At 52.3% G+C, this 25,608-nt stretch overlaps 2 protein-coding genes across 2 annotated transcripts in view; both read left to right on the forward strand.

The window, feature by feature from the left end:
• The window catches only part of LOC144094025 (uncharacterized), a 101,922-nt gene that overhangs the window by 70,478 nt on the left and 5,836 nt on the right, over positions 1-25,608 (forward strand). The window contains exon 3 of the mRNA XM_077627868.1: positions 8,292-8,369. Within this exon, the coding sequence (XP_077483994.1) occupies positions 8,292-8,369 (78 nt within the window). The remainder of the gene's footprint in view (positions 1-8,291; positions 8,370-25,608) is intronic.
• The window catches only part of LOC144094022 (paired box protein Pax-6-like), a 132,222-nt gene continuing 124,520 nt past the window's right edge, over positions 17,907-25,608 (forward strand). The window contains exon 1 of the mRNA XM_077627867.1: positions 17,907-17,927. The gene's annotated coding sequence lies outside the window, so the exon portion shown is untranslated. The remainder of the gene's footprint in view (positions 17,928-25,608) is intronic.

Here is a 25,608-nt window from a genome sequence, read left to right on the forward strand (position 1 = left end):
AGAAGATATCTTCCAACAAAGAAGACATTTTTCGCAGTCTGCGTTTTCACTTACTTCCCCCTGCCCACAAAATGCAAAATGCGTCAGTCGGTCACCAGATGCAATAAGGGACTTCTCCCACCTTCATTTTCTAAAAAGATTGCGGGACTGCTGTCTGTATACGAGAGCTTTCAGTCGGAAAATATCCTGCTGCAGAAGCTAACATATACTTTTGCAAGTTGTTGCAGAAAGAAACTCACGAATCAGTGCGCATGCGATTTTGTTGCACGCAGGCGGTGAGATGTGGAGTTGAACCTTTTATATGGACAACTTGCAAAATTGCAAGAAAGCTGACTTACGGGAAGTTGTTTTTTAACCAAAAACCCTTGTTCACAGACCACGTTTTCAAAGTTGAGAGAAAACTGACGCCAACCAATATTTTTATTTTTGCCCAACGTTTCTGGACCTACTCGGTCCCTTCTTCAGGGGTGACTATATAAAAAAAACTCTGCCAGCCGCAGCAGCGGGTTGCTGCCTTCGCTCTCCCTTTGTTAGCACGTGGCGCAGTCCAATAACGTACGCGGAGGGGAGCGTTCCTGGAGTCATATTCATCGCCGCCTTTGTTAGCCGGATGTGCCAGGACTCAACATGTCGCATCTTGAACAGCTTTGGTTCCATGGTGCAAGGCGCTCACCTTCTCGAAGGCTATCCGGTGGTCGGCGCGCTCGGAGTGGTCGGCGAGGGAGTTGGATTCTGAATTCATTAGTCGGATGGTTGGCGTCAGTTTTCTCTTAACTATCTCAAGAACCCGACCAGGCGGACCATAGATGTTTTAGTTCAAACCGCGTTTTCACTTCCTGCTCTGCTGAATGAAAGAGTTAGCGCGAGGGGAGATGAGTCAGTCGCCCTCCATTGTATTCTTTTTCCAAAATGTGAGGGGGACTGCCCCCTAGGGTGGGAGAACCTGAAGTCGATGCTCGTCACCATCTTTGTAGATATAAACGGAAGTCGTCGAAAGGTTATAGACATTTTTAGCATAATTGAGACGTATACCGGTTTACCCGACCCCTCCTGCGCACGCGCAGTGGCATTGTTGGAATTAGGGGGAACCACTGCGCGTGCGCAGGAGGGGTCGGGTAAACCGGTGTGTTCCCGGTATGCTAAAGGCGTCTAATAATACATTCCTTGACGAGTACCTGTCTAGCCCGCTCCTCAAGTTCGCAGCCCTGCTCTATTGTGTCCTTCCAACAACTTCCCTCTCAAACAGATAAAGGGACATCTCCCCTCCCTATTCGAAGAAGAATGTCAGATTTCCGTCTGTGATTGAGGGTTTTCGGTTGGAAAATTGTAGAGGGTGCTTGATATTACGCAAGTTGTATTTTGCTTGTGCCAAAAGCATTACTGCTCATCAGCTGAACAATGTTTATTTCAGCTTGTTTTTGTTAGTAAAAATGTTACAGGGTCATAGTATGCCCTTTTGAATCAAAGCCAGAAAAACACTAGATAAAGAACTAGGCCATTTCGAAGTGGGAGCTGCGCCCAACTTCCACTGCATTTCAGATATGTTTGGTTCTATGGAAGTTTGCCATCCCAAAGCGACTCAGGCTATGACGGATGCCGTAGTGAAGAGCTCCGGATAATTTCGACCACCTGCGGGTCTTCCACGTGCATCGACATCGCACAGTACATGGGTCTCTAGCATTTCACCTCCATGAAAAATTCGGCCGCCGCGGCCGGGATAAAACCCGCGTTTTTCGGGTCAGCAGCCGAGCACCATAACCACTGAGCCACTGCGATGATTTGGTCTCCAAAGGGGGTTCATTTTTTTTGTTTATTACGCCTTACAGTATGCTCGATTCGAAAACGCCACACATACACCTTCACGCTTTTGGCCAAAACTGCCGAAGCTTAAATTTTGATTTCATAAATGAAACAGATCATTTGCAGAAATCTGTAAATCAGCTTCTCCGCAAGGCTTGTTTTCCAACCAAACGGTCTCGTTTCCAGACGACGCTCTCGCATTGTTTGAGGAAAAGAAAATAGTCAAGTTCCCCCTTCTGAGTAAACTCAGGAATGTCTCCAGTTTACTTCAAGGTCAACCTTCTGTAGCACTGCAGTAGAGGCTAGGCAGGAACTAGAAGAAAATGGGCCTTTGTTCCTGTGCCAGCAGTATTGAGCTACCTCATACTACACTTTCTTAAAACTTCCTGCTGAACAACACCCTCGCGCTAACTTCCCTTTACCCCACTACACCCGTGGCCAGAACAAGGAACAACCTACTCCCCACAGCACTATGACAAAATACGGTCTCCCTCCTTTTCCTTCCTAGACTGCTGCAGGCAGATTGCGACCATCCGCAGTTTTCATTCGCTCGAAGAATGAGAGTGTGTCGTTTGGGCTGGAGATCTTTCGGTTGGAAAACAAGCCTTACAGAGAGGATGACTGACAGGTTTCCGCTAATGGTGAATTCATGCGTTAAATGTGTGCACTGTCCGTCATGTTTCAACGATCTTTTTTTTTCACACAGGTTCACTTGGAGCATGGATGCCATCATGGCGTTGGCAGAAGACTGCTGTGTTATGTTGCAATTTTAAATTCATTAAAGAAATAAACTCTGTCGTGCGCACTGATGTTCTATCACTGGCGTGCAGAAGTGCACACTGAAGTGCTGCGCGGCACGCCACAGATTATCGCACTAACACTAACATAACCAGGAATGTGGGAGAAGAAAAACATCTCTGAACTGCCGGCCATCGAGGTGGTTATCATGCCTTTTCGGCAAGCAGCTTCGTTCTATAGGTGTATGATAATGCTGAGTTTAGTTGCAATGTGAGTTATACATTGCAGTAGATGCACGATTAGCGCACACCTACAAAGTGAAGTGGTTTCCTTAACAGGCCCAGAAACGACCTTGCTTTTAACAACAATGGGTGCCTCGCATCACAGCGAACGTGCCTGTGCGTCTCTTTCGAGAATATGTAACAATACACTGTAATAAGGGTTTAGTACATTCCTCTGGACGGTAACGTTACCCTTCTGCAAGAGTCGTAAAGATACATATAAAAGAGCAAAATATACACGCTTGCGGAGCAGTGTTATGCCCTCTCATGCGGTGCAAATTTGCACCTTACAAGCGTTGTAATAAGCTCGTTAGATAAATTTAACTACAGTCCTTGGAAGGGTAAGTTTACGCTTAAGGTTACCCTTCCAAAAGAGACGTAAGGATGCACCTAAAAGAGCAGAACATGCACACTTGCAGAGCAATGTTATGCCCATTGACACGGTGCAAAGTTGTACCTTAGAAGCGTTGTAATAAACTCATTAGGTAGGTTATGACTATAGCCCTTGCGAGGGTAAGTTTACGCTTAAGGTTACCCTTCCTAACACGGCGTAAAGGTGCACCTAAAAGAGCAAAACCATATGCTTTCGCGGAGCAATGTTACACCCATTGATAAGGTGCAAAGTTGTACTCTAGCAGCGTTGTAGTAAGCTCATTAGATAGGCTTAACCGTAACCCTTGCAAGGATAAGTTTACGCTCTGAGATTGAGCATAAGCTTATTCCGAGTGGGTGCAAATATGCACCAGAAAATAAAACGTATGTTTGCACCTTCATGGCCTAAGCGTTACTCTTTCTGAGGAAGGGTAACGTTAGTCATCAAAGGCTTATACTTACACTTGACCAAACGGAGTAACATTACCCCGATAACAGCCTAAACATTACTCCGTACGCACTTACTCCCCCGACGAAGGAGTAACTTTGCACCCAAAGGGGGTCGCCACAGCGTCAGTGGATTTACCCCCTTAAAGGAGTAAGACCACTCCTTTTTTTCTTAGAGTGCATGCACAGAGCAATAAACCCAAGGGGAAGTTATTTGCGCATGCGCACTAGCGCTCCGCTATTCCCCTATCCCCCTAACCGATACGGTCACTCTATTCTAAAACTCCCTGATAGTGTAGGCACGGTTCTCTCGACTCCGACACTGCGCCTTGAGACGTGCGCGCATGTGTCTTTAAAATGACAAGAAGTGAGGAAAAGTGTATAGGACACACGTCGCGGCCCATTATAAAAATTAAACCTCGCCGCGGTCAGCCGGTGGACCTGACTCCCTGTAATTCACATTTTTCATCATCGGGACGCGCCATTCCATTCCACCCACCTCCTTAGCGCTGCTGGCGCGGCAGTTAGCGCATCGACCGTGTGCACCGCGGCGCTGTACACACGCGAACGCACCAATCGCGGTAACAGCAGCAACAACCTGCAGCTACAAAAGTGTATACCGGCTGGTCTGCGCATGAATGTGGGTGGGTCTCTCCTTACTGCGCTCGCATATGCGAGCACACACACGCACACACACCTGTACACTGTGGCGCGTGCGGCGTAATGTATATTGAGAGTCGTCTAAGGACCGCGTGCGGTTCGCGATCGTGTCGCGTTATGCATTTTCGCAATACCGGCACTGCGGTTTGTTCGAGCACCGGCAGCGAGTGACTGGCTCATGCATTAGCGAGCTTGCATATATGGGAAGAATGGAACGAACAGCACGAGCCTGTCAGGCCATGAAGGAGCTTGATTAAAAGCGTATGCCTCCCCGCCAAGCCCGAGGCTCGCCGCGCGACTGGCGGGCTGTGCGTAGAATACTCCGCCGTCTTTGTAGAGTGCGCGGCGGGCCGCCTCCCTTATAGAATTCCTAACAACTTGATTGAACAGATGTATCAGCGAGATATAGAAACTAAACGAAAGAAAGGCCCGACCCTGCGTACAAAGAAAGCTCCGCCCCTCTCTTATATTCCCGTTCGGGACGAGGAATGCATACAGGGGCCGGGTGAATGCCTGTCATTATGATCGACAAAAGTGGCGCTTTATACACGCCCGATACAAAACGCACTTTTCGTAAAGCGGCGAAAATACTAAAGTTTCTTTTTCTGCGGATTAAAGAATGCAGGCTCGGCACGTGTATGTATACATGCATATAGGACACGGCGGGCGCGTTGCCTGAACGCGGCGCGCCTGTCACTTCTGTCTTCGTTTTGAAGGCTTTTAAATTTCGCCCGAAATGAATCGCCGGCCCGTCCAACAATAGGCATTAATTAGCTTCACGCACCAATTGTGTTCGCATACACACACCGTCTTGAGCACAGTGAATTGTGCTGGCGAAGTGTTCTGTAGGGGGTGATTTGGCTCCCCCAAACTCCGGAAGAAAATGCGAAACGGTGACAAGAAGAAAATGGAGCTTCAGTTAGAGAGACGTCCGCACGTGAAGAGCACAATTCTGATCCGTCCGTGTGAACCGCATAGACGTGCGACAAGATGTGTGTAGTGCGCAGACCCAGCGCGCCAAGCGTTTATATATGTCCCTGTCGAGCGACAAACATACGCCGAAACGGAGAATTTTGCATCTTGTAATTCCGCCCGTAGTCCAGAACTTGATCCGCATTAAAGCCATGCTTTGTCCCGGTTTTATTTCCGTTTAGCTTCGATTTTTTAGTAACGATTTTACCCCTCTGAAGATTTTATCCCTCACAGTTCTGATTCAATTCCCTGTTTTAATATTTTGTTAGAGCTATAGAGCGATCGCTATCTCCCCGGCCTCAAATACGGGGCACTTCCTATAGGTGACACTAACGAGCCTCTTATGTTGGAGTAGCTAGAGCGATGTCCACATATGTGTAGTCACCCATACTTCGTTTTTGTATCGTTTTAGCTCGGGCTGCTTTTCTGCCCTCCATGGTGTAGCTTGGGGTGCATATCGCAAGAGGTGGCATATTTGGCCCACACTGTACGAGTAAGGAAGTTTGGTGATGAGCAACCTTCCAGTGGAGGTTAGGAGGATTCGCCCTTTCTGCGCGACGAGCTGTGCTTCTTTGCATAACCTGCGCCTCGATATGCGTCAGAGGCATAGTTCGGCGTGGCATATGTGGCGACGAGGGAAATAATTACCGTATTCAGTCGCGTATTTCATACGCACTTTTTCCCCCAAGAGTCTCTAAAAATAAGTTTTTTTACGGCTTTATGGCTTTATGGGGTTTAACACCCCAAAGCCGCTCAGGCTATGAGCTTCCAGCTATTGCACTAAACATTTTATGTAACCCCTAAATAGACGTGGATTTAAAACCTAACGGCGTAATGATAAACTTACCTTAACCCTAATGACAAACTCACAAGCTGCTCCGTGTAGTGTGTACACGGCCAAAATTATACGGCTGCCGACTAAGCGGACACATGCCACGCGCTGCATGGCCAAGCTCTTTTTTATCCGTGCCCGCGCTTACCTCGTCCGATTGCAGTCGAGGTTTACGCAACGCCGTCAATCCATTACGAGCCCTCTTTCTGCCACGAGCAGTCCGGGAGCAAATCACGCGCCAGGGTCAGTGCTTTACCGTATCTCCGTGACACTTCTCGTCTACATATAGTCGGCCAGCCAGACCGCGCTCTCTATGCGTGCCGCCGCTTGACGTCAGAGCGCTAATTAATCACGATGTGAGCCTGCCGCTGCAGCCGGCCTGTATCCCTGCAAAGGCACGAGGGTTCGCGCGCGGCTGCGCTTTGCGGAGCAGAGGCATGCGCGCGCGCGCCAAATGTTCCAGCGTGTGTTTCCGCGTCTGGTGTCTGGCTGCGGCGCCATGCGGAGTCTGTCTCCGTGGCATGCCACAGCGTCATCACGAGGCGTGCGGCTTTTCCGCCACTGTCCCATAACGCCGTGCAAGGCTACGAGGACACACCGCGCCCGCTCCCGCGCTGCTGGAGCAAGTGCATCGAACACGTGTTCGTACACGTCATTATGCCCGCGGCTGGCTTCGCGCCATCTGCGTTGAGCTGCTGCCGCGATGATGCAGTGCGTATATGTACTTACGCATACACGGTAGAAATAGAAGCGCGAGCACGGGTGAACAAGCGCGTGCCCGCACCTGTGCATCTGCGAACGAGCGTCTTCCCTCCGCTAACAACGGCTGGATGCAAACGCAGCGTTGAGCGCACGGAAAACGTGGACCGTGGACCCGTTGGGGAAGCTATATGACTGCCGCACCTTTGCAAGGTTCGTAAACTTCAACGAGGGCACAGGGTCGGTGTTGTGGAACCGCGTAAATTGATGATAAATGCCGGGAATGAACAGAGGCCGCTTATATGTGGCCTCACATGGGTATATAGGTCCTCCATGATCAGTGCTCGGTATACATGTTCGTGAGTCCACCATCGCAACAACCGTTTATTGTCAATGACCGTTCTTTGCCCCGATCTGCTGCGTAATTTGAAAGAAAACATCCGAGAGGCTATGTCATGGCCATAGATGCAAAGTATCGGAGATGAACAGAGGCCTGAGGTCATAGATTCTTTTGCAGTGTCCAGATCACGGCCGCGTATACGGGTTCAGACCGCCGCCTTCATCCGCCTGTCATAACGGCCGCTCCGTTGTAAATCCCGATCTGCCAAAGAAGGCGGCGGCCGCGTTTCGATGGGGGCGAAATGCAAAGGCGCCCGTGTGCTGTGCTATGTCAGTGCACGTTACAGATTTCCAGGTTGTCGAAGTTGTTCCGGAGACGACCTCTACGGCAACACTTTCTCTCCTTTTTCTTTCACTCCCACCTTCCGCGTTTCCTTACGGCGCGGTTCCGGTGTCCACCGCCATATGTGAGACCATTACTGCGCCGTTTCCTTTCCTCAAAAACCATTTTCTGATTTTCAATGACCCATTAAGTTCAGTACCGTTATGTGGGCCCAACGTTACGCACAACTTGGGAGCTCTCAGCGGCACATGCTGCATCGACATGGACGCAAGGTTTCGGGGATGTCTCAATACTCGGATATGTAAATGGATGTGCATGCACATGGACAAAGTTTCCGACACTTGTGGTATGTTTGCGGTCGGGGCAGTGCATGCTAAAGCTCTTGCTTTTTTATGAGCACTGTCACGCTGAACGATCAGCTGGGGTGTATATGAACGCTTGTGGCTGGCATGTAGTACACATATTATCGGCTTTTGTGGGGGACAGGATCCGACCCCCTTAATGGCATTGCACTAGACACAATGACAGCTATGATACCCTTGAATCCAGAGAAGGAAAAACAGCAAAATTAAACGTCGTGTCATATTACTGAAGGTTGTAGATCAGTGTGGCGAGGATGCATGACGCGCACTGTGAGGTAGAGGTCATTGCCTTTAGTCGCAGACATTTTTCGTTGTTCTGAATTGCCGTTAGGACAGACGTAGTGGAATAAAAGCGAGGTACACAGCCGGGGATCGAGCCATATGCGCGTTGTAGAACCTGCCCCGAATGGGGTAAATAATCGTTTGCACTTGTTTCTTCCACGCAGAGAACATCCGAAAGGAGTTCCTCGAGCACACCGCGCAGTTTCCGGCCTTCAAGCACACAAGGCAAAGCACGTTATAAGGTAAGCTTGTGTTCGTCAATTATGCATCCGGGTGCCCGGTGCGTTTGCACCTGGTCACCGCTTAAGTTCACAGTGAAGCTCTGCCCGCTTTCATGATCGCCACAATGAGGTCCTTCGTGATAAGGAAATACTAATTGGGTAATATTTTCTTAGATTAAAAAAATAATTACCAGACGAAATTATAACAGCAAGAATATTTATGCGTCTGCTCGGGCTTGTTTAATACAGCCACACGTTGTACTAGGATTTCGTTTATTGCTGTGGTTGCTCAGTGCAGTAATAAAACGCTCTTTGGGCGATATGGTGTGTTTGTTACCAACTGCTGTTTTTGTTTCACTATAGGGCAGCGTCGGTGAGCTAGCCCAATCTCCGCTGCCACGTGCAGTGTCTGCTGTAAAGAAATCTTATCACCTCGTTATTTTCATTGTTTGAGTTCAGCACACGGAGCCTGTCAACCGCCATGGCGGCCCCTTTACCCGCCTCCGTAAACGGTCTCTTCATACTGTCCCACGAGTCAGGACAGAGAACTCGCCCTGCAGCAGTTCTCAAGCTAGCGGTGATGAGCGTTTGCACCTCACCAGATAAGTATATAAAGGACAGACGCTTTTTCTTTTAACTGTAACCATGGTCACACTTAAGTTAAGCCGCATCAATCCTCATTATAAGGAAGACCAACCATGCACTTGGCGATGCATTGCGAGTCAGAGGTTTTCACCGCTTTTCAGTGGAACGAAACGTGGTTTCGCCACACACGTCTGGTAACGCGATAGGCCCACTCGTTTCACATAATCAGTCTCCTGGAGCCAGAGCAGAACAGAGTATCGCAAACCGAACGTCAAAGTCAAGCAGCGGGAAATTAAAGTGTTAGGCCCAGGTATACCGACAGATATGAAAAACATATTTTTGTTTATAATTATGGGGTTTGACGTCCCAAAGCGGCTCAGGATATCAGGGACGCAGTAGTGGAAGGCTTTGTGCAATTTAAACCTCATGGAGTTATTTAGCGTGCACTGACATCGCACAGTACACGAGCCTTTAGGATTTCGCCTTTACCGAAATGCGACCGCCACGGTCAGGATCGAACCCGAACTTTTCGGGTCAGCTACCGAGCACCATAACCACTGAACCATATCGCGTCGGCTGAGAAGCTTAGTCGTGCATTCATGATTTTGTTTTCGTGCAGTATGATCATTCAAAAGTCGTTTTCCGTTTCTATCAGACCTCTGTTGCTACAGGAACGCTTTTTCTTCATGTGTTCCATCCTTTGTATCCATGTCAGCCAGCTCCGCTTTTGTGGTAGTGGATCACTCCCAAGCAGATAAAAAGCAAAAGGCGCCCGTGTTTTGTGCGATGTCAGTGCACGTTAAAGGTCCCCAGGAGGTCGAAATTATTCATAAGACCTCCACTACAGCAACTCTTTCTTCCTTTCTTCTTTCACGCCCTCGCTTCCCTTACGGCGCGGTTCAGGTGTCCACCGAGATATGTGAAACAGTTAAGGCGCGCTCACATTCGCGGGAAAACGCGCAACGCAGGACGTTTTCCGCGCGCCGCTTCCCGCACAAGCCGGTTTTTCTCCCGCGGACAACCTCCTTTGCCGTCCCGCAGAGCGATCGGTCCGGGACCTATTTTTCCCGTGCCGCTGACGAGAACAGACAATGGGCGCCGACCGTGAACCGTGACGTCGGTCCCAGTTCAGTGACCCCGTTGGCGGAGGCTGAGGCTGCGCGCGTCCGGCCGGCCCGTCGGTCGGCCGGGCACTCGGCGGCTGCTTTGCCAGTATGGACATGCGACTTGAGACGGTGCAGAAGCGACGGTGCAGAAGCAGCGAACAAACAAATAAAGTACGATTACCGTAGCCAACAGCTCATCGTTCGAACCAGCCATTCCGAGACAAAAAGGGCGACGGGAGGAGAGCTAGCAGACGATCAAGACGACGACGCGAGAAAAGGGTGCGCTTTCCAGTCTTCTCTTGTGTCACGTGACTATCACCTTCTCTTTCTGCTCGTTCGGGTCCTCCCTCAGCGCCTCCTCTCTACACATTCCAAGACAACCGCAGCGAGAAAACGCGCGCAGTGTGAGCATCGTTCTGAGGAGCTGCGAGGCAGCGCCGACGTTGACGCTGTATACCGCTGCGGGAAGCTTCCCGCTAGTGTGAGCGCTGCGTTACAGTCCTGAAAACCAATTTTCGTCGCTCCCAACTTGCCGGCATTTCCGTAATGCTGCGACAATCTTGATATTTGGGCCAGATTTCTTCCGAACGTCATCTTCTTACATGTGTGCTCCTCTCGATAGCTTTTTTTTTATTTTTTGCGAGAGTGAAACCAGAAGCAACGCTCTTGCTCGCTGCGTATTGCGGCTTGATGATCACTGCCGGCGCCGCAGAAATAAGCAAGTGCACCTAACCTCAGAGCAATTGTTGTTTCACCACTTAGCGTTTCGGAATGTCGCCGCTAGGGACGCCTTGTGTGGCTGCCGTCAAAACCTGCGATTCCATCAGTACCGCAAGGAGCCGATTCCCTGCTTGTTGAGTACAGCGTCTTCCAATTCTTAATTTTTTGTTAGTAACCAAAAGGCATGGAAATGGAAGTGAGCAGTTTTTCACGCGAGAAACCGGACAGAACGAGGCAGATGAGCCGCAGATCGCACGCAACAAGGGTAGCATGCATATAACAGAAAGAACACGCCAGAGGTTGCTTCAGGAAGAGGGGAAGGAGGGGGGAGCAATCTTAGGCCTGCGGGCATTGTTCGCCGTGATGAGCGCGCCAAAAGGGTGACTCCGCCATCGCGTCAACGTCCCCCTCCGGCCTCCTCTGCCGCGGGGGATGACGGATCGGAAGTGGCTGGGAGCGCACGCCAGCCGCCGCCGCCGCCGGGCACGCCTCGCTGCACCAGCAGCCGTGTCCGGATTCAGCACGCGCGCGCGTTGCTCGTCGGCGTCGATGCTCGCTCGCTGGGGCCGCGCAGCGAGGTTCGATCACCGCGCGACGAAGCGCGGTTTTGCGAACACCCTAGTGGCGAACGCTCCGTTGGCGAACACTCCGGTGGCGAACACTTAGTGACGAACACTCCGCTGGCGAACACCCCCAGCGACGAACACTCTGCTGGCGAACACCCCCAGTGGCAAAAACTCCGCTGGCGAACATTCCGCTGGAGAACACTCCGGTGGCGAACACTCCGTGGTGAACGCCCCGGTACCGCAAACACCCGCGGGCGAGATCTGCTTCTTGAAGTAAGAGATGGGCGCTTTGTTATATCGCATATACTTATGTTGTTTGCGCGCTCTTATCATTGTGTTATCTCCGGAAGAGTTGTGTAGAGGCGTTTACTGACTTTTTAGGTTGGATCCTCTCCTGACCACATGCGGCTGAGGGGCGTGGGACCCAAAGTTTGGATGATTGGGCCCTCAGTGTATGGTGCTAACTTGCTGAGAAATGTGACACATGCAGGAGAAGACGACGGGACAGAGTGAACGGGAGGGGCTCTGTCCCGTTGTGTGCGTGTTTTTGACGCCTTTAAATATTTACAGTGTAATGTACTCTTTGTATTCCACTAGTACGGGCAAAGAGATACAGGTGGTATAAGTAGGGAGGTTGATCCCGCATAATGCTTGGGTGGCTGCACTATGAGTGGGGAAATGACTATAAGGTACTGAAAGAAGAGACAATGACGTCACATTCACGGATGGCGAATGGAGGGAAAAAATTCCTCAGCGCGTAAGTAGTCCACCATTCAAGCTTGTAAGCTCCAAGTGCCTCTTGAGCTTCAATGGCTTCTTGTGCCAGTGATAGAAGCTGCAGGGGTGGTATATAGGCGTTCGTGAGCGGATAAAACTTGAAACGCCACCAGTGCTTCCCAGAAAGAGACTTGTTAATTAATGTGACTGAAATAATGATCTGTCAATTACACAGTAACGCGCAGAACACTGTGCGGGAAGTTTACCAGCTGTAAAAGATACAAAAGGCTACTTTTCATTGTCGGTGCTGTGAGTGAATTTGTGTTTGACTGCTGAGCGTAAACTTTGTCTTACGCCAACTACAGCCAAACAGAAGGCTGGGCGCGGTGTAATTGGAACTCTGCACTAGCACAGAAAATGTAAAAAAAATGTTTTTATTTTGCGCTGCTGTCACCATCTGTTGCATAGTGCTGACTATCCAAAATTACGGCGGGAATTTTTAATACTTAACTGGTATACTGAACTGTTTTTTTGTGGCCGTCAGAACTGTAGTTGGTGCCTGCGCGCGAACCATTTTAAAAGTCAGACTTTGCATCGAGTATAGAGATAGTAGGCCATCACAATCAACATGTTCCAGCCGCTTTTCGCTGCACTCCGTGGTTTTCTTACAATAACAAGTGAAAATATTCGCATTTAGTGGCGATGTGTTGTCTATTGGCGAACAGCAGATGGCGTTAGTTGCTGGTGGCTCGGAAAGATGAGCTCGATCACGCCTCGTGTGTGTTACCGCAACAAGACACGGGACACAGCTAACATGCTCGTGGCACATCGTTGTCGCTGAAGTGACAAAGCTGGAGTGAATGCTGAATTGACAGTGCTGCTGCTGGGAAAGCGAAGTAGGAACAGCACAAATGAAATGCGATCAGCATTATGAGAGACTCCCGTTCTGCAAGATGATACTCGTGTCGTTAAGTACACGTCCGAAAAGCTATGAGCGCGGCCTGCATCTGACATAATAACAAAACTCGCCTGTAATGTTCCTGGTTTCAAGTTAAAATTTTCTCTGCTGCATTTCCTTTGCCCTCAAAAGTATAGGTGTACCGGGTGTCCCGGATGAAAGTAATCAAGTTTTTAAAGAATACAGAGCATCTTAGCCAAGTGTGTCTGCCGCTGAGTGCTGTCGAGAGTCGTGTGGCCTATTTTTCAGAATTTTTTTTTATACCGAAGTCTGCTAAACAGTAAAGACTAAGGGTCTAACTTTCAGAATTTGGACTTCAGGAATGAAGTGCTAACTAATAAGTGTATTTCATCTTCAAAATAGCTCGTTGCATTGTTTTCACCAAGGCACCATTTCCGCAGCTTTATTTACCGGTCTAAAAGCAAGCTAGCGAAATCCAAAAGCATGCAAAAGAAGAGAGCGCGTTGTTTACGCATCTGCTAGTTTGATCCTAAACATTACAGTGCTCCAGCGCCAGGCACGCCCCTTAGTTTTCAAGTAACACGAAAAACGGTGCACGATTATTTAAAAACTGGAAGGGGGAGCCGCCCGTGGATTGAGATAAGTCGCATAGTTAGCGAAGAGCAACCTCTTCTGGGCGTGAGCTATGCGCGGCTCTTGCTTTTCTTCCGGTCTGAGCAGAGCCGGCGCCACACCACACGCACGCCACGTCGCATTAGTATTCCTCGCTCACTCGTAACCGGAGCGGTGCGCGCCACAGGACTCAATCAACTCCCACGACGCGGAGCTGCGCACAATACGCACCAACGTCGCGTTCACAAAGTGGCCGAGTGAAGCAGGGAGAAAGCGGAGATTGCATCGGCGGCGGAGTACGGGGGGAAGCACTCGTTGGTCTCGGGGATACCGTATTTACTCGAATCTAGGCCGGCCACGATTCTAAGCCGAGACCCGAAAGTTGAAGGCCACAGAAAAAAAAAAACTTACCTCAATTGTAGGCCGGCCGAAAAAACAACACTGTTTATACCTCATTATCACAATTATTTTCATGACGCGACACGACTGTTCTTACGTCGCCGCGCACGTGAAAGTGCGTGGCGCGAAACGACTGCACCATGTGTCTGCGCATAGGCGACTTGGTGTAGACTCCAACGGCGAACATTCTTATCCACGCCGAAGTCCCGCCCGGCTTGAAGATTTGACGACTGCTCTGCAGCGACTATAACTTTCCGCTTGAAGGCGGCACTATAATGGCACCGCCTGTTTGGTGCCATGGTGTTGGTGATAAATACTACGCACGAAAACTTCACTGCTGCGAATGTGCTCACGCCACCGCACGAGAACAGAACAAGGCCAAAATGGCAGCCAGTGCTCATGTGTGCTTTGATCAGTATCGGCTACGGATAGCTACGGATAGAAACGGCTACAGTGCTGTCTTTCGTTGGCGTTTTGTGGGGGCGCCACCTGCGTGCTACATTTATTCGTATTTTACGAATACGAAACCTCGAAACGAAATCCTCGAATCTAAGCCGACATAAGAGTTCTACATCTCGTTTTTTTGAAAAAAACTATCGGCCTAGATTCGAATAAATACGGTAGGCGCAGGCTCTATCAGGCAGGGCTCAGCGGACGTTCGGAAACCGCGCGCACGCAACCGCAGAAGCCTTTATAGCGCGGCGATAATGGTCGAGCAAACAGGAAAACACGGTGCGGTGGCGGAATAAAATTTACGGAAAAGAAAAGAAGGGGGGGTGAAATCTGGTCATGAGTAAAAGTCGCGCGCGCCCCGCAGTGTTGGCGTGGGCGGCTTCCGGCCACATGGGGACGCAAATCAGAGCGCCACATCTGACGCGGCGGCCGAGCGAGCGGGCAATGGACAGGCGCGCTTTGGGGAGAACACGCGTGACAAAGTGTGGACATCGGCCGCGTGAGAAGTGCGACGCGTGGCGCGGCGACGGCTGCTGGGTGTTCAAGCAGCCGTGCAAATTTAAGCGTGCAGGCAGGCAGGCGCGAGCGTCTGCGCTGTGGTCGCCACGAGTGCTCCAGCCAGGCATAGGGGAGAGGGAGGGCGCCGTGCGTGTCTCCAGCCAGCGGTCGGCGCTGATGTCTACTATGCGCACCACAACGGCCGATTGTTCAGCGCAGCCTGTATAGAGTCACGAAAGCCCTGGCTTCGTCTCTCTCTCTCACCAGCCACTGTGCAGCACATGCAAAATATTCTGTTTCTTTCGCCTCACATTCTGTGTGTGTAGCACCCCCAAGTGACAGAGGCTCTGTCCGCTGCTTCCGCTTCTACGGCGAAACCCATACCCAGAAGCAGCTTCTACACTTGTGAAAGTTTTCGTTGAAACTCGATACAGTGTACTGACTATACTGACGCTGCTCTGGAAATTGGTCAAAAAACCAGAGCAACGGTTCTTGCCCAAAGGAAGCGCACCAAACGCGTTTTTTTTTTTTGCGGGGGGGGGGCATGGAGCTCTAAATGGTGAAGGTCACATGGAAAACTGCTTACAGTGAGATCCTAAGGGGCTTGAAGTTCAATTATGCCAGTGATCAGTAGAACACTGCGTTAGAGCGGTAATAATTTGAACTTCAGGAGGCATTTAACATAATTTGAGGTGGAACATACATAGGGAGCGTAAGCAGCGTGTGTACAAGTGCAGAAGGCCACTCGCAGCAATATCGTTCGTAACGCTGCCGGTGCAACGTGGTATTGTAATCGCCACGATACAGGCGGCTGCTATATGAATGCCGTGGTGCTAACAGAACCAATAAGACCGCTCGAGAAGCAAAATCAAGAATAACTTTTCGGCACTACCGAAATATAAATTATGAAAACATTTTCCCGCGAATGAACAGCGAGTGGACCATTAATGCATGAATTGATAGGTAGAATAACGTGCCTATAATGGGCAAATAAATATGGTAACTGGTGGCTATAATTAGGGTTGAAAATAATAGTAATGGACATCAGTAATTAGGCATATACTGCATAGTAATAGGGTTACATATCGGCAATCCAGCTTTGTTATGTTTTCCGCGTTCTTGTTGCTTGAACGTTATTCCACCATAGTATGCCTATCGTAATTACAGTGATGCAAGACCTTCAGTTTCGTGACCAACCAAGCCCTGGTAGCAATGAAGCTGGATAGTGCGAAATTCTGAGGTACAAACAAAACGAAAAAAGCTGAGGTAGCAATCAAAGTTTTACACATTTTAACTGTAAACTTACCGCTTAAGCATTACATGGTAACATAGTACATCGCATCCAAGTTAGTCAGCCAAAAATGATTTTGTTCTTCCAAGGGATCATTTCAACAAACAAGTAAGTTACGCCACCTTGTGGTACCTTGGGTTACAATAAGCGCCAGCATCTACCGCCTTCCTCGAAGGATCCGGAATCCGCTTATGTCTTTATTTCCGTCTTTTATGCCAAAGGCAAGCTGTCGCAGTTTTTTTATTAAAAGGCAGAAATCGGGAAATCGATCGCTTCGAGTTCATGAAAAGCGGGATAGACTCCTGGAATCTTCACAAGACCAGAAGGTGCCATCGATAGTCAATAATCTTTTTCACGTGTAGTTGTCACTACGCATTGTGCGCAGATGTGTAACACGTTGACGCAGCTCGACAAATAGCACACGCAAACAGTTTGAAACGTCTGCAACGGGACTGGAAGGAATGGAAGGCGATGCCCTCGTCTCCCGCTCACCGCGGAGCCGCTCCCGCGAGGAGGAGGCGTGCACACACACAGCGGTCGCACCCCGGAGCTCTATGCCGCCTCGGCACCGCGTGACCGCTGCGGCCGTCTCCTTTTGTCCGCGCAACTCAATCTTGCAACGCAGGGGTGTCAGTGGCCGCGCTTTCGCGGGCTGCCGCTCCGAGAGTGGCGGGGACCGCCGCAAGTAGCTGGGCGGACCCCTAATTGCAGGCCGGCCGACCGTCGGGAACCCGCAATCAGGGGCGCCGATCCGACGTCCGAGGCGCAGGGCGCGGGGGGTGTCGGAAGTTCCGTGCACTGCAGCCGAGAGCGGTGTATACGTGCATGGGAAGGCTCTTTATATACTAGGCGGCTAAGCGCAGTTCCCCGCTTGGCGGGGCACCCTCGACATCGGTACTGGCGAACTTCGCTCCCTTGACAGGCGCGACCGGTCAGAGCGTACGATATGGGGTAGAAGTGATACAGTGTCTGAGGGCAGTTTCGATTTCTCGATCGGTGTGATGGCGTCCTGAGGAACAGAACTTGTGGTTGTGCACGCAACTGCCAGAGAAGCGAGGGACGAGGCGTGAGCCGCGGCCGTGCCCCCCTTTTTCTGAGGCCCCACTGACAGGCGCTCGTTTCCCCGGTGGCGGCTCTTCTGCAGACTCAGTTCTTCTGGCTTCGTTTGTGTCTCGGGCATGACGACTTGCGAGGCTAGCTTCCTCTCACGTCTCGCTGTCGTGGTGTCGGTTGCGGGCGTCGCTTTCATCTTTATCGGCGCCCCTCTTTTTTCTTTCTTTCGAGCGCAGGGTTTTATCCGAGCCATCTCCCTCCGAGAGGCGTCAGAAATGTACCACATTAACGCATCTCGGAATCGGCCATCGCGTTGAGTTGCTATATATCTCTACCACTACCAGAAGTGCAGTGGGCATTCCTCCCCCCCCCCCCCCCCCCCCCCGAGTTAGAGCAGTGTGAAAGAAGGGTGTATTCAACGCACCCCAGGACTGCTCTATCAAAGCCCACCGCCGTAACTGCGTGTGCGCGCCTCTCTTCTTGAACGTATCTATATCCCCTTTTGACGGCTTCACAGTCTTGACGGCAGTCTTTGCAGGGCCGCCTCTACTGTGAGGTGAGCCGGCGTTGGTGCTACAGAGGCAGCTCACTCGCCTTTATTTTTCTTCTTTCTTCTCGCAGGCAAGCTGGGAGCGATTTCGACTACAGGCGCCCATTAAGGTGAGAGCTTTATACTAAAAGCAGCAATTGGCTGCTCACTTCGTTGCCCACAGCGTTGGATATACACTTGCGTGTCTCGATTTGTTGTTGTTGTTCCCTTCGTGGCTCATGCCTCTGTCTCAAAACGCCCGTCAGTGGGGAAAGCGAGGCCGCTTCATACGCGAAGAAGCTGGCGGGTTCACAAGTGAGCGCAACATTATGGATATATATCTAGGTATACGCACGGTTGTTGCGTCGCCTGAAAGACTCGCTTCTACCGCTGGCACCGTTGCTGCTGCTGATGTCCTCTTCCTTTGCGCGGGGACCATGGCGGAAAATGGGGGCGGGCCACGCCTTATATAAAGCCTGCCATTGCAAAGTTCTGGTGTGCTCCGTAGCCACTTACGCGAGCACTCAACGCACAAAGGTAGCATCTCCGGGATTTGCCCCAACTGCGGAAACGGATGCAGAGGCAGAGGGGAGTGGTATATTGTTTTAAAGCTTCAGGCCTTCCTATTAGGGTTCTGTATCGCTGAAGCTCGAGCGCAGAATGACAGTGACGAACGTCCTCGGGAAGCTATTCCAGGCACGCCTGGAGAGAGAGATACGCTCGGCGGCTGAGATTTCTGCACTGCGCTGCGCGTGGCCTAACCGGGGGTGTACTATAACCACAAACGGTCGCTGCCGCACTTGTACGCAAAGGAAGCAGCCTCGCGCCGCTTGTCTCGGGCTGCCATCGGAGAGGAGCCGGGCGCGCCTGCCTGCAAGACGGCAGCAGATGTCCACTATGCGTCCGCGGGCGCCCTTTGCTCTCCGTAGGCGCGGCCGCCCTAAGACGCTAGGAGAGAGGGCTGCGTCCCGCCCCGTGCACACAGTCCGATCTGCGGCGGCCGCCGGCTGCGTTCCTATCCGACGATGCCGATCACGTAGGCGCGAGACGATCCCGTCGCACGAAGGGGTTGAGCTAAGCAGAAACATGTTCTCCGCGGACAAACGCGCAGGCGCCCATCGACGGCGCTCTAATGAAGGGACGCCGGAGAGCAGCAGCTGCTTGAGAGACGCTCCCCGCGTGGCTGGCGAGCCGTGTCCGCCGAATTCGGATCGGAACCGGTGTTTGCCGCAGCTGCGGAAGACCCTTGGGCGGTGATCGAAAGTGCCCGCCGTCGCATGCGTGGGCTTGCGCGCGGCTAACCGCGCGCAAGCTTGCATCTTGGAGTCCTTGGGATCTTGAGGCGTGGCACAGTGCCACCCTGGCCGATCTCAGCATGCGCCACCCGTCGCGTCGGCGCTCAGTGTGACGCGCCATCTTCTCCGTATTGATGACGCATTCGTGAAGAACAAGGGTGTTCGGATTTACTCCTGGAGTTTACGCTTTCGCGCCATTCGTATTGCGGTATGCAGCAAAAATGTCAGAAGCTTCGACGTGATGCCATTTTGATGGAGAGGAGAATTGGGACGTTCTCCGCTCACCGACATATTTTCATGGTGTCACTTTCAATCACTCATGCATGCTAGCTGGGCTTACGGCCGGCCTCGGATATAGCGGTGCTTAATCAAAACAAAGCAGAATTTTTACTGTAGCATGTGTTCTTTGCTCAGCTCTACCGTATACGACTCTGCAAAGCATGTTCAGTGTGTGCAGTATGCATTCAATGTAAATTCCCCCTGCTCTACGAGACATGTGCGAGATATAAGCTCCGATTACGATAAGGAATTCTTGGTGTGTTATATAGGTACTGTCAGGTAACGTCAAGAGCTGTTGTATCTAGCATGAAGCGCACCTTGACTGCACTTGTGGCCATGTTTTCCTCGACGCGGTTACTTACATTACATACAAGTCTGTTTCTCTGTGCATTGATCATGACCTTAACCGCTTAAATTAAGTGATCGAGATACCAGCACTTTATGCGGCGGTTGAGCGAAAGAATCTATCACGGAATGTGGCCGTACAACATATTCATGTCATTAAAATAACAGGGGGGGGGGGGGGGGGGGAGCGTTATTTTACCGGTCGGTTTAACATCACTATATTGTGCTGCTGACGATAACAGGTGGTTTCGAGATAGTCCGCTCAATCAATAGCACAGCCTTTGCCGATGCTGAAGTATCCGATTACGCGAAAGCATGACAAGACTTCCACAGGGGTTGTAGTACGTAACATCACTCGTGGATCTTGTGCGTAACCCGCTGTCCTTCTCTTGACCCCCCCCCCCCCCCCCCGCTTGTCCCGGACCGAGGTCTTAATGCTTATTGCACTGACATACTCCCATTTCATGCTCTCTATCTCATTTTTGTTCTGCTATAGAGCCCGAACAGAAGAGCAGCATACCTGTTTCATTCATAATATATTCCATTCTGTGTGATGTCGTGCACAATTTAGACTTGCCCATGCAGGCATCCACGTTGACTCAGTTCTTGCCCACGTCATTGCTTCAGCTAATGCCACTCCCCTGCTATCCTTCAGATCCGCCACTCGGCGAGGAGTATGATAAAAATGGAGCACAATCAGTGGAAGTCAGTTGCTGCTGTATGCCTGTCCAGGTCCTCCTCGCAGCCTTGCTGGGTATCGGTCAACTTCAGCAATGATAGGTTGTGAAGTTTGTCAGGGCTGCCCCTTTCTTCTCCTGAGACCTTTTCCCACGAATCACTGGTCCAGTGCGTCTGGCTCGACAGTGCCTCGATCGATCTGCCCTCCTTGTGTCGCATTAGTGTGGGAGACTTGGCACAAGCGACGACGACGCTCGCTCGGACCATGCGCGCGCGAGCACCGGGCAAGAAAAACACTCCCACCGCAGCGCACACACGGTTGGCGCGTGTCGCTACTGGGCCGTGGCGGCACGAGAGCCAGCCAGCCCGTGGCCCTCCGGGCGTCCGTTGGGCGCGGGGCAGCTGGTGACCAACGTGGGGGAACGGAGGTGGCCGAGGAGGGGGGTGGCACCCTAGGCCCGGCGGCGGCCCGCGGGCGAAAACACGCACACGGACTCTGCCGAGCGTGAACGCGATAAAGTGCCAAGTGTGCGCCACTGCGCACACCGACAGCTGTGCGTAACACACACGCACGCGCAGTGCGTAGAGAAAGCGGAGGGCGCTGTAGCGACTGCTTGCTTTCTCGCATGTTGCTGATCACACCGCAGCCGCCGCCGTCACGTCATCCTCCGCAGTGGTTCGCTCGTGCGCGGCCGCGCATGCCTTGCTCGCGTCTCGCTCGCTCCTTTGTTTCGCCGGTGAGGCGACGGTGCTCCGGAGCACCGCGGTGAAGCCGAACGCGCCTGAGGAAATAGGCTCAAGGGCGTCATCCGGCGCTTTGCTGGCGGCTGCGGACGTGTGCTTTTCGTTTTCTTTTGTCATTGCGGAGAAACTTCCTCTCAATAATGAGATTCGGAAATTCTTAAGAATTGAGAGCCTCGCTTAGGTGCTCGGCCGGCGCGTACACAGGCGTGACCGTGAGTCTCGCAGCAGCCAGGCGGGTGCGGCCTGAAGAGGAGGAGGGGGCTGAAAGTTGAGCGGGATTGCATCGGATGGCTCAAGCAACCATGAATGAATGGCGCCCTAATGGGACCACAAAAACAGCAACACCTTGGCTGAAAAAGTTTGCATGGTGGCGCAGTTATTCTTGAACGTTGCTCATGCAGCATTAATTTTTTTTCCCGGATATCGGGGCTTAAGTGTGCATGTTCGATCGTTTTTGCCTCGACCGTTTATTGTTACAACAGGGAGCTGTGTAGTAGTCTCATCCTACTCTGCTCCACATTAGGAGATTGCCCTAAACAATGGACTAAAACCGTCCCCACTTCCAGCTATTGATCAATGGATTCGCTCTCGCCCTGCCACCTGATCTACAGCTGCCTGGTCAGTTCAGTCGGTAGAGCGACTGCCCCGGACAGGCGGTGCTACCATCTGATCTGCTAGTTGCCTGGCTAGCTCAGTTGGTAGAGCGACGGCCCCGGACAGGCGGTGCTACCATTTGATCTGCTAGTTGCCTGGCTAGCTCAGTTGGTAGAGCGACGGCCCCGGACAGGCGGTGCTACCATCTGATCTTCCAGCTGCCTGGCTAGCTCGGTTGGTAGAACGACGGCCCCGGACAGGCGGTGCTACCATCTGATCTGCTAGTTGCCTGCCTAGCTCAGTTGGTAGAGCGACGGCCCCGGACAGGCGGTGCTACCATCTGATCTGCTAGTTGCCTGGCTAGCTCAGTTGGTAGAGCGACTGCCCCGGACAGGCGGTGCTACCACCTGATCTGCTAGTTACCTGGTTAGCTCAGTTGGTAGAGCGACGGCCCCGGACAGGCGGTGCTACCATCTGATCTGCTAGTTGCCTGGCTAGCTCAGTTGGTAGAGCGACGGCCCCGGACAGGCGTTGCTCCCATCTGATCTGCTAGTTGCCTGGCTAGCTCAGTTGGTAGAGCGACTGCCCGGACAGGCGGTGCTACCATCTGATCTGCTAGTTACCTGGTTAGCTCAGTTGGTAGAACGACTGCCCCGGACAGGCGGTGCTACCATCTGATCTGCTAGTTGCCTGGCTAGCTCAGTTGGTAGAGCGACGGCCCCGGACGGGCGGTGCTACCATCTGATCTACTAGTTACCTGGTTAGCTCAGTTGGTAGAGCGACTGCCCCGGACAGGCGGTGCTACCATCTGATCTGCTAGTTGCCTGGTTAGCTCAGTTGGTAGAGCGACGGCCCCGGACACGCGGTGCTACTATCTGATCTGCTAGTTGCCTGGCTAGCTCAGTTGGTAGAGCGAGGGCTCGGACAGGCGGTGCTACCATCTAATCTGCTAGTTGCCTGGCTAGCTCAGTTGGTAGAGCGACGGCCCCGAACAGGCGGTGCTACTATCTGATCTGCTAGTTACCTGGTTAGCTCAGTTGGTAGAGCGACGGCCCCGGACAGGTGGTGCTATCATCTCATCTGCTAGTTGCCTGGCTAGCTCAGTTGGTAGAGCGACGGCCCCGGACGGGCGGTGCTACCATCTGATCTGCTAGTTACCTGGTTAGCTCAGTTGCTAGAGCGACGGCCCCAGACAGGCGGTGCTACCATCTGATCTGCTAGTTGCCTGGTTAGCTCCGTTGGTAGAGTGACGGCCCCGGACAGGCGGTGCTATTATCTGATCTGCTAGTTGCCTGGTTAGCTCAATTGGTAGAGCGACGGCCCCGGACACGCGGTGCTACCATCTGATCTGCTAGTTGCCTGACTAGCTCAGTTGGTAGAGCGACGGCCCCGGACAGGCGGTGCTACCATCTGATCTGCTAGTTGCCTGGTTAGCTCAGTTGGTAGAGCGACGGCCCCGTACAGGCGGCGCTATCATCTGATCTGCTAGTTGCCTGGCTAGCTCAGTTGGTAAAGCGACTGCCCCGGACAGGCGGTGCTACCATCTCATCTGCTAGTTGCCTGACTAGCTCAGTTGGTAGAGCGACGGCCCCGGACAGGCGGTGCTGCCATCTGATCTGCTAGTTGCCTGGTTAGCTCAGTTGGTAGAGCGACGGCCCCGTACAGGCGGCGCTATCATCTGATCTGCTAGTTGCCTGGCTAGCTCAGTTGGTAAAGCGACTGCCCCGGACAGGCGGTGCTACCATCTCATCTGCTAGTTACTTGGTTAGCTCAGTTGGTGGAGCGACGGCCCCGGACAGGCGGTGCTGCCATCTTATCTGCTAGTTGCCTGGTTAGCTCAGTTGGTAGAGCGACGGCCCCGTACAGGCGGCGCTATCATCTGATCTGCTAGTTGCCTGGCTAGCTCAGTTGGTAAAGCGACTGCCCCGGACAGGCGGTGCTACCATCTCATCTGCTAGTTACTTGGTTAGCTCAGTTGGTGGAGCGACGGCCCCGGACAGGCGGTGCTGCCATCTTATCTGCTAGTTGCCTGGTTAGCTCAGTTGGTAGAGCGACGGCCACGGACAGACGGTGCTATCATCTGATCTGCTAGTTGCCTGGCTAGCTCAGTTGGTAAAGCGACTGCCCCGGACAGGCGGTGCTACCATCTCATCTGCTAGTTACTTGGTTAGCTCAGTTGGTGGAGCGACTGCCCCGGACAGGCGGTGCTACCATCTCATCTGCTAGTTACTTGGTTAGCTCAGTTGGTGGAGCGACGGCCCCGGACAGGCGGTGCTGCCATCTTATCTGCTAGTTGCCTGGTTAGCTGAGTTGGTAGAGCGACGGCCACGGACAGACGGTGCTATCATCTGATCTGCTAGTTACTGGTTAGCTCAGTTGGTAAAGCGACTGCCCCGGACAGGCGGTGCTACCATCTCATCTGCTAGTTACTTGGTTAGCTCAGTTGGTGGAGCGACGGCCCCGGACAGGCGGTGCTACCATCTGATCTGCTAGTTGCCTGGTTAGCTCAGTTGGTAGAGCGACGGCCCCGTACAGGCGGCGCTATCATCTGATCTGCTAGTTGCCTGGCTAGCTCAGTTGGTAAAGCGACTGCCCCGGACAGGCGGTGCTACCATCTCATCTGCTAGTTACTTGGTTAGCTCAGTTGGTGGAGCGACGGCCCCGGACAGGCGGTGCTGCCATCTTATCTGCTAGTTGCCTGGTTAGCTGAGTTGGTAGAGCGACGGCCACGGACAGACGGTGCTATCATCTGATCTGCTAGTTACTGGTTAGCTCAGTTGGTAAAGCGACTGCCCCGGACAGGAGGTGCTACCATCTTATCTGCTAGTTACTTGGTTAGCTCAGTTGGTAGAGCGACGGCCCCGGACAGGCGGTGCTACCATCTGATCTGCTAGTTGCCTGGTTAGCTCAGTTGGTAGAGCGACGGCCCCGTACAGGCGGCGCTATCATCTGATCTGCTAGTTGCCTGGCTAGCTCAGTTGGTAAAGCGACTGCCCCGGACAGGCGGTGCTACCATCTCATCTGCTAGTTACTTGGTTAGCTCAGTTGGTGGAGCGACGGCCCCGGACAGGCGGTGCTGCCATCTTATCTGCTAGTTGCCTGGTTAGCTGAGTTGGTAGAGCGACGGCCACGGACAGACGGTGCTATCATCTGATCTGCTAGTTACTGGTTAGCTCAGTTGGTAAAGCGACTGCCCCGGACAGGAGGTGCTACCATCTTATCTGCTAGTTACTTGGTTAGCTCAGTTGGTAGAGCGACGGCCCCGGACAGGCGGTGCTACCATCTGATCTGCTAGTTGCCCGGCTAGCTCAGTTGGTGAAGCGACGGCCCCGGACAGGCGGTGCTACCATCTGATCTGCTAGCTGCCTGGTTAGCTCAGTTGGTGGAGCGACGGCCCCGATGAGGCGGTGCTACCATCCGATCTGCTAGTTTCCTCGTTATCTCAGTTGGTAGAGCGACTGCCCCACGCACGCGGTGCTACCATATGAAGTGCTAGTTGCCTGGTTAGCTCAGTTGGTACAGTGACAGGCCCGGACAGGCGATGCTATTATCTGATCTGCTAGTTCCCTGGTTAGCTCAGTTGGTAGAGCGACTGCCCCGGACAGGCGGTGCTATCATCTGATCTGCTAGTTGCCTGGTTAGCTCAGTAGAGCGACTGCCCCGGACAGGCGATGTTACCATCTGATCTGCTAGTTTCCTGGTTAGCTCAGTTGGTAGAGGGACTGCCCTGGACAGGCGGTGCTACCATCCGATCTGCTAATTGCCTGATTAGCTCAGTTGGTACCATCTGATCTGCTAGTTGCCTGGTTATCTCACTTGGTAGAGCGACTGCCCCGGACAGGCGGTGCTACTATCTGATCTGCTAGTTGCCTGTTTA

Source organism: Amblyomma americanum, chromosome 6 (assembly GCF_052857255.1).
Source record: "Amblyomma americanum isolate KBUSLIRL-KWMA chromosome 6, ASM5285725v1, whole genome shotgun sequence".
In the NCBI taxonomy this organism is placed as follows: domain Eukaryota; kingdom Metazoa; phylum Arthropoda; class Arachnida; order Ixodida; family Ixodidae; genus Amblyomma; species Amblyomma americanum.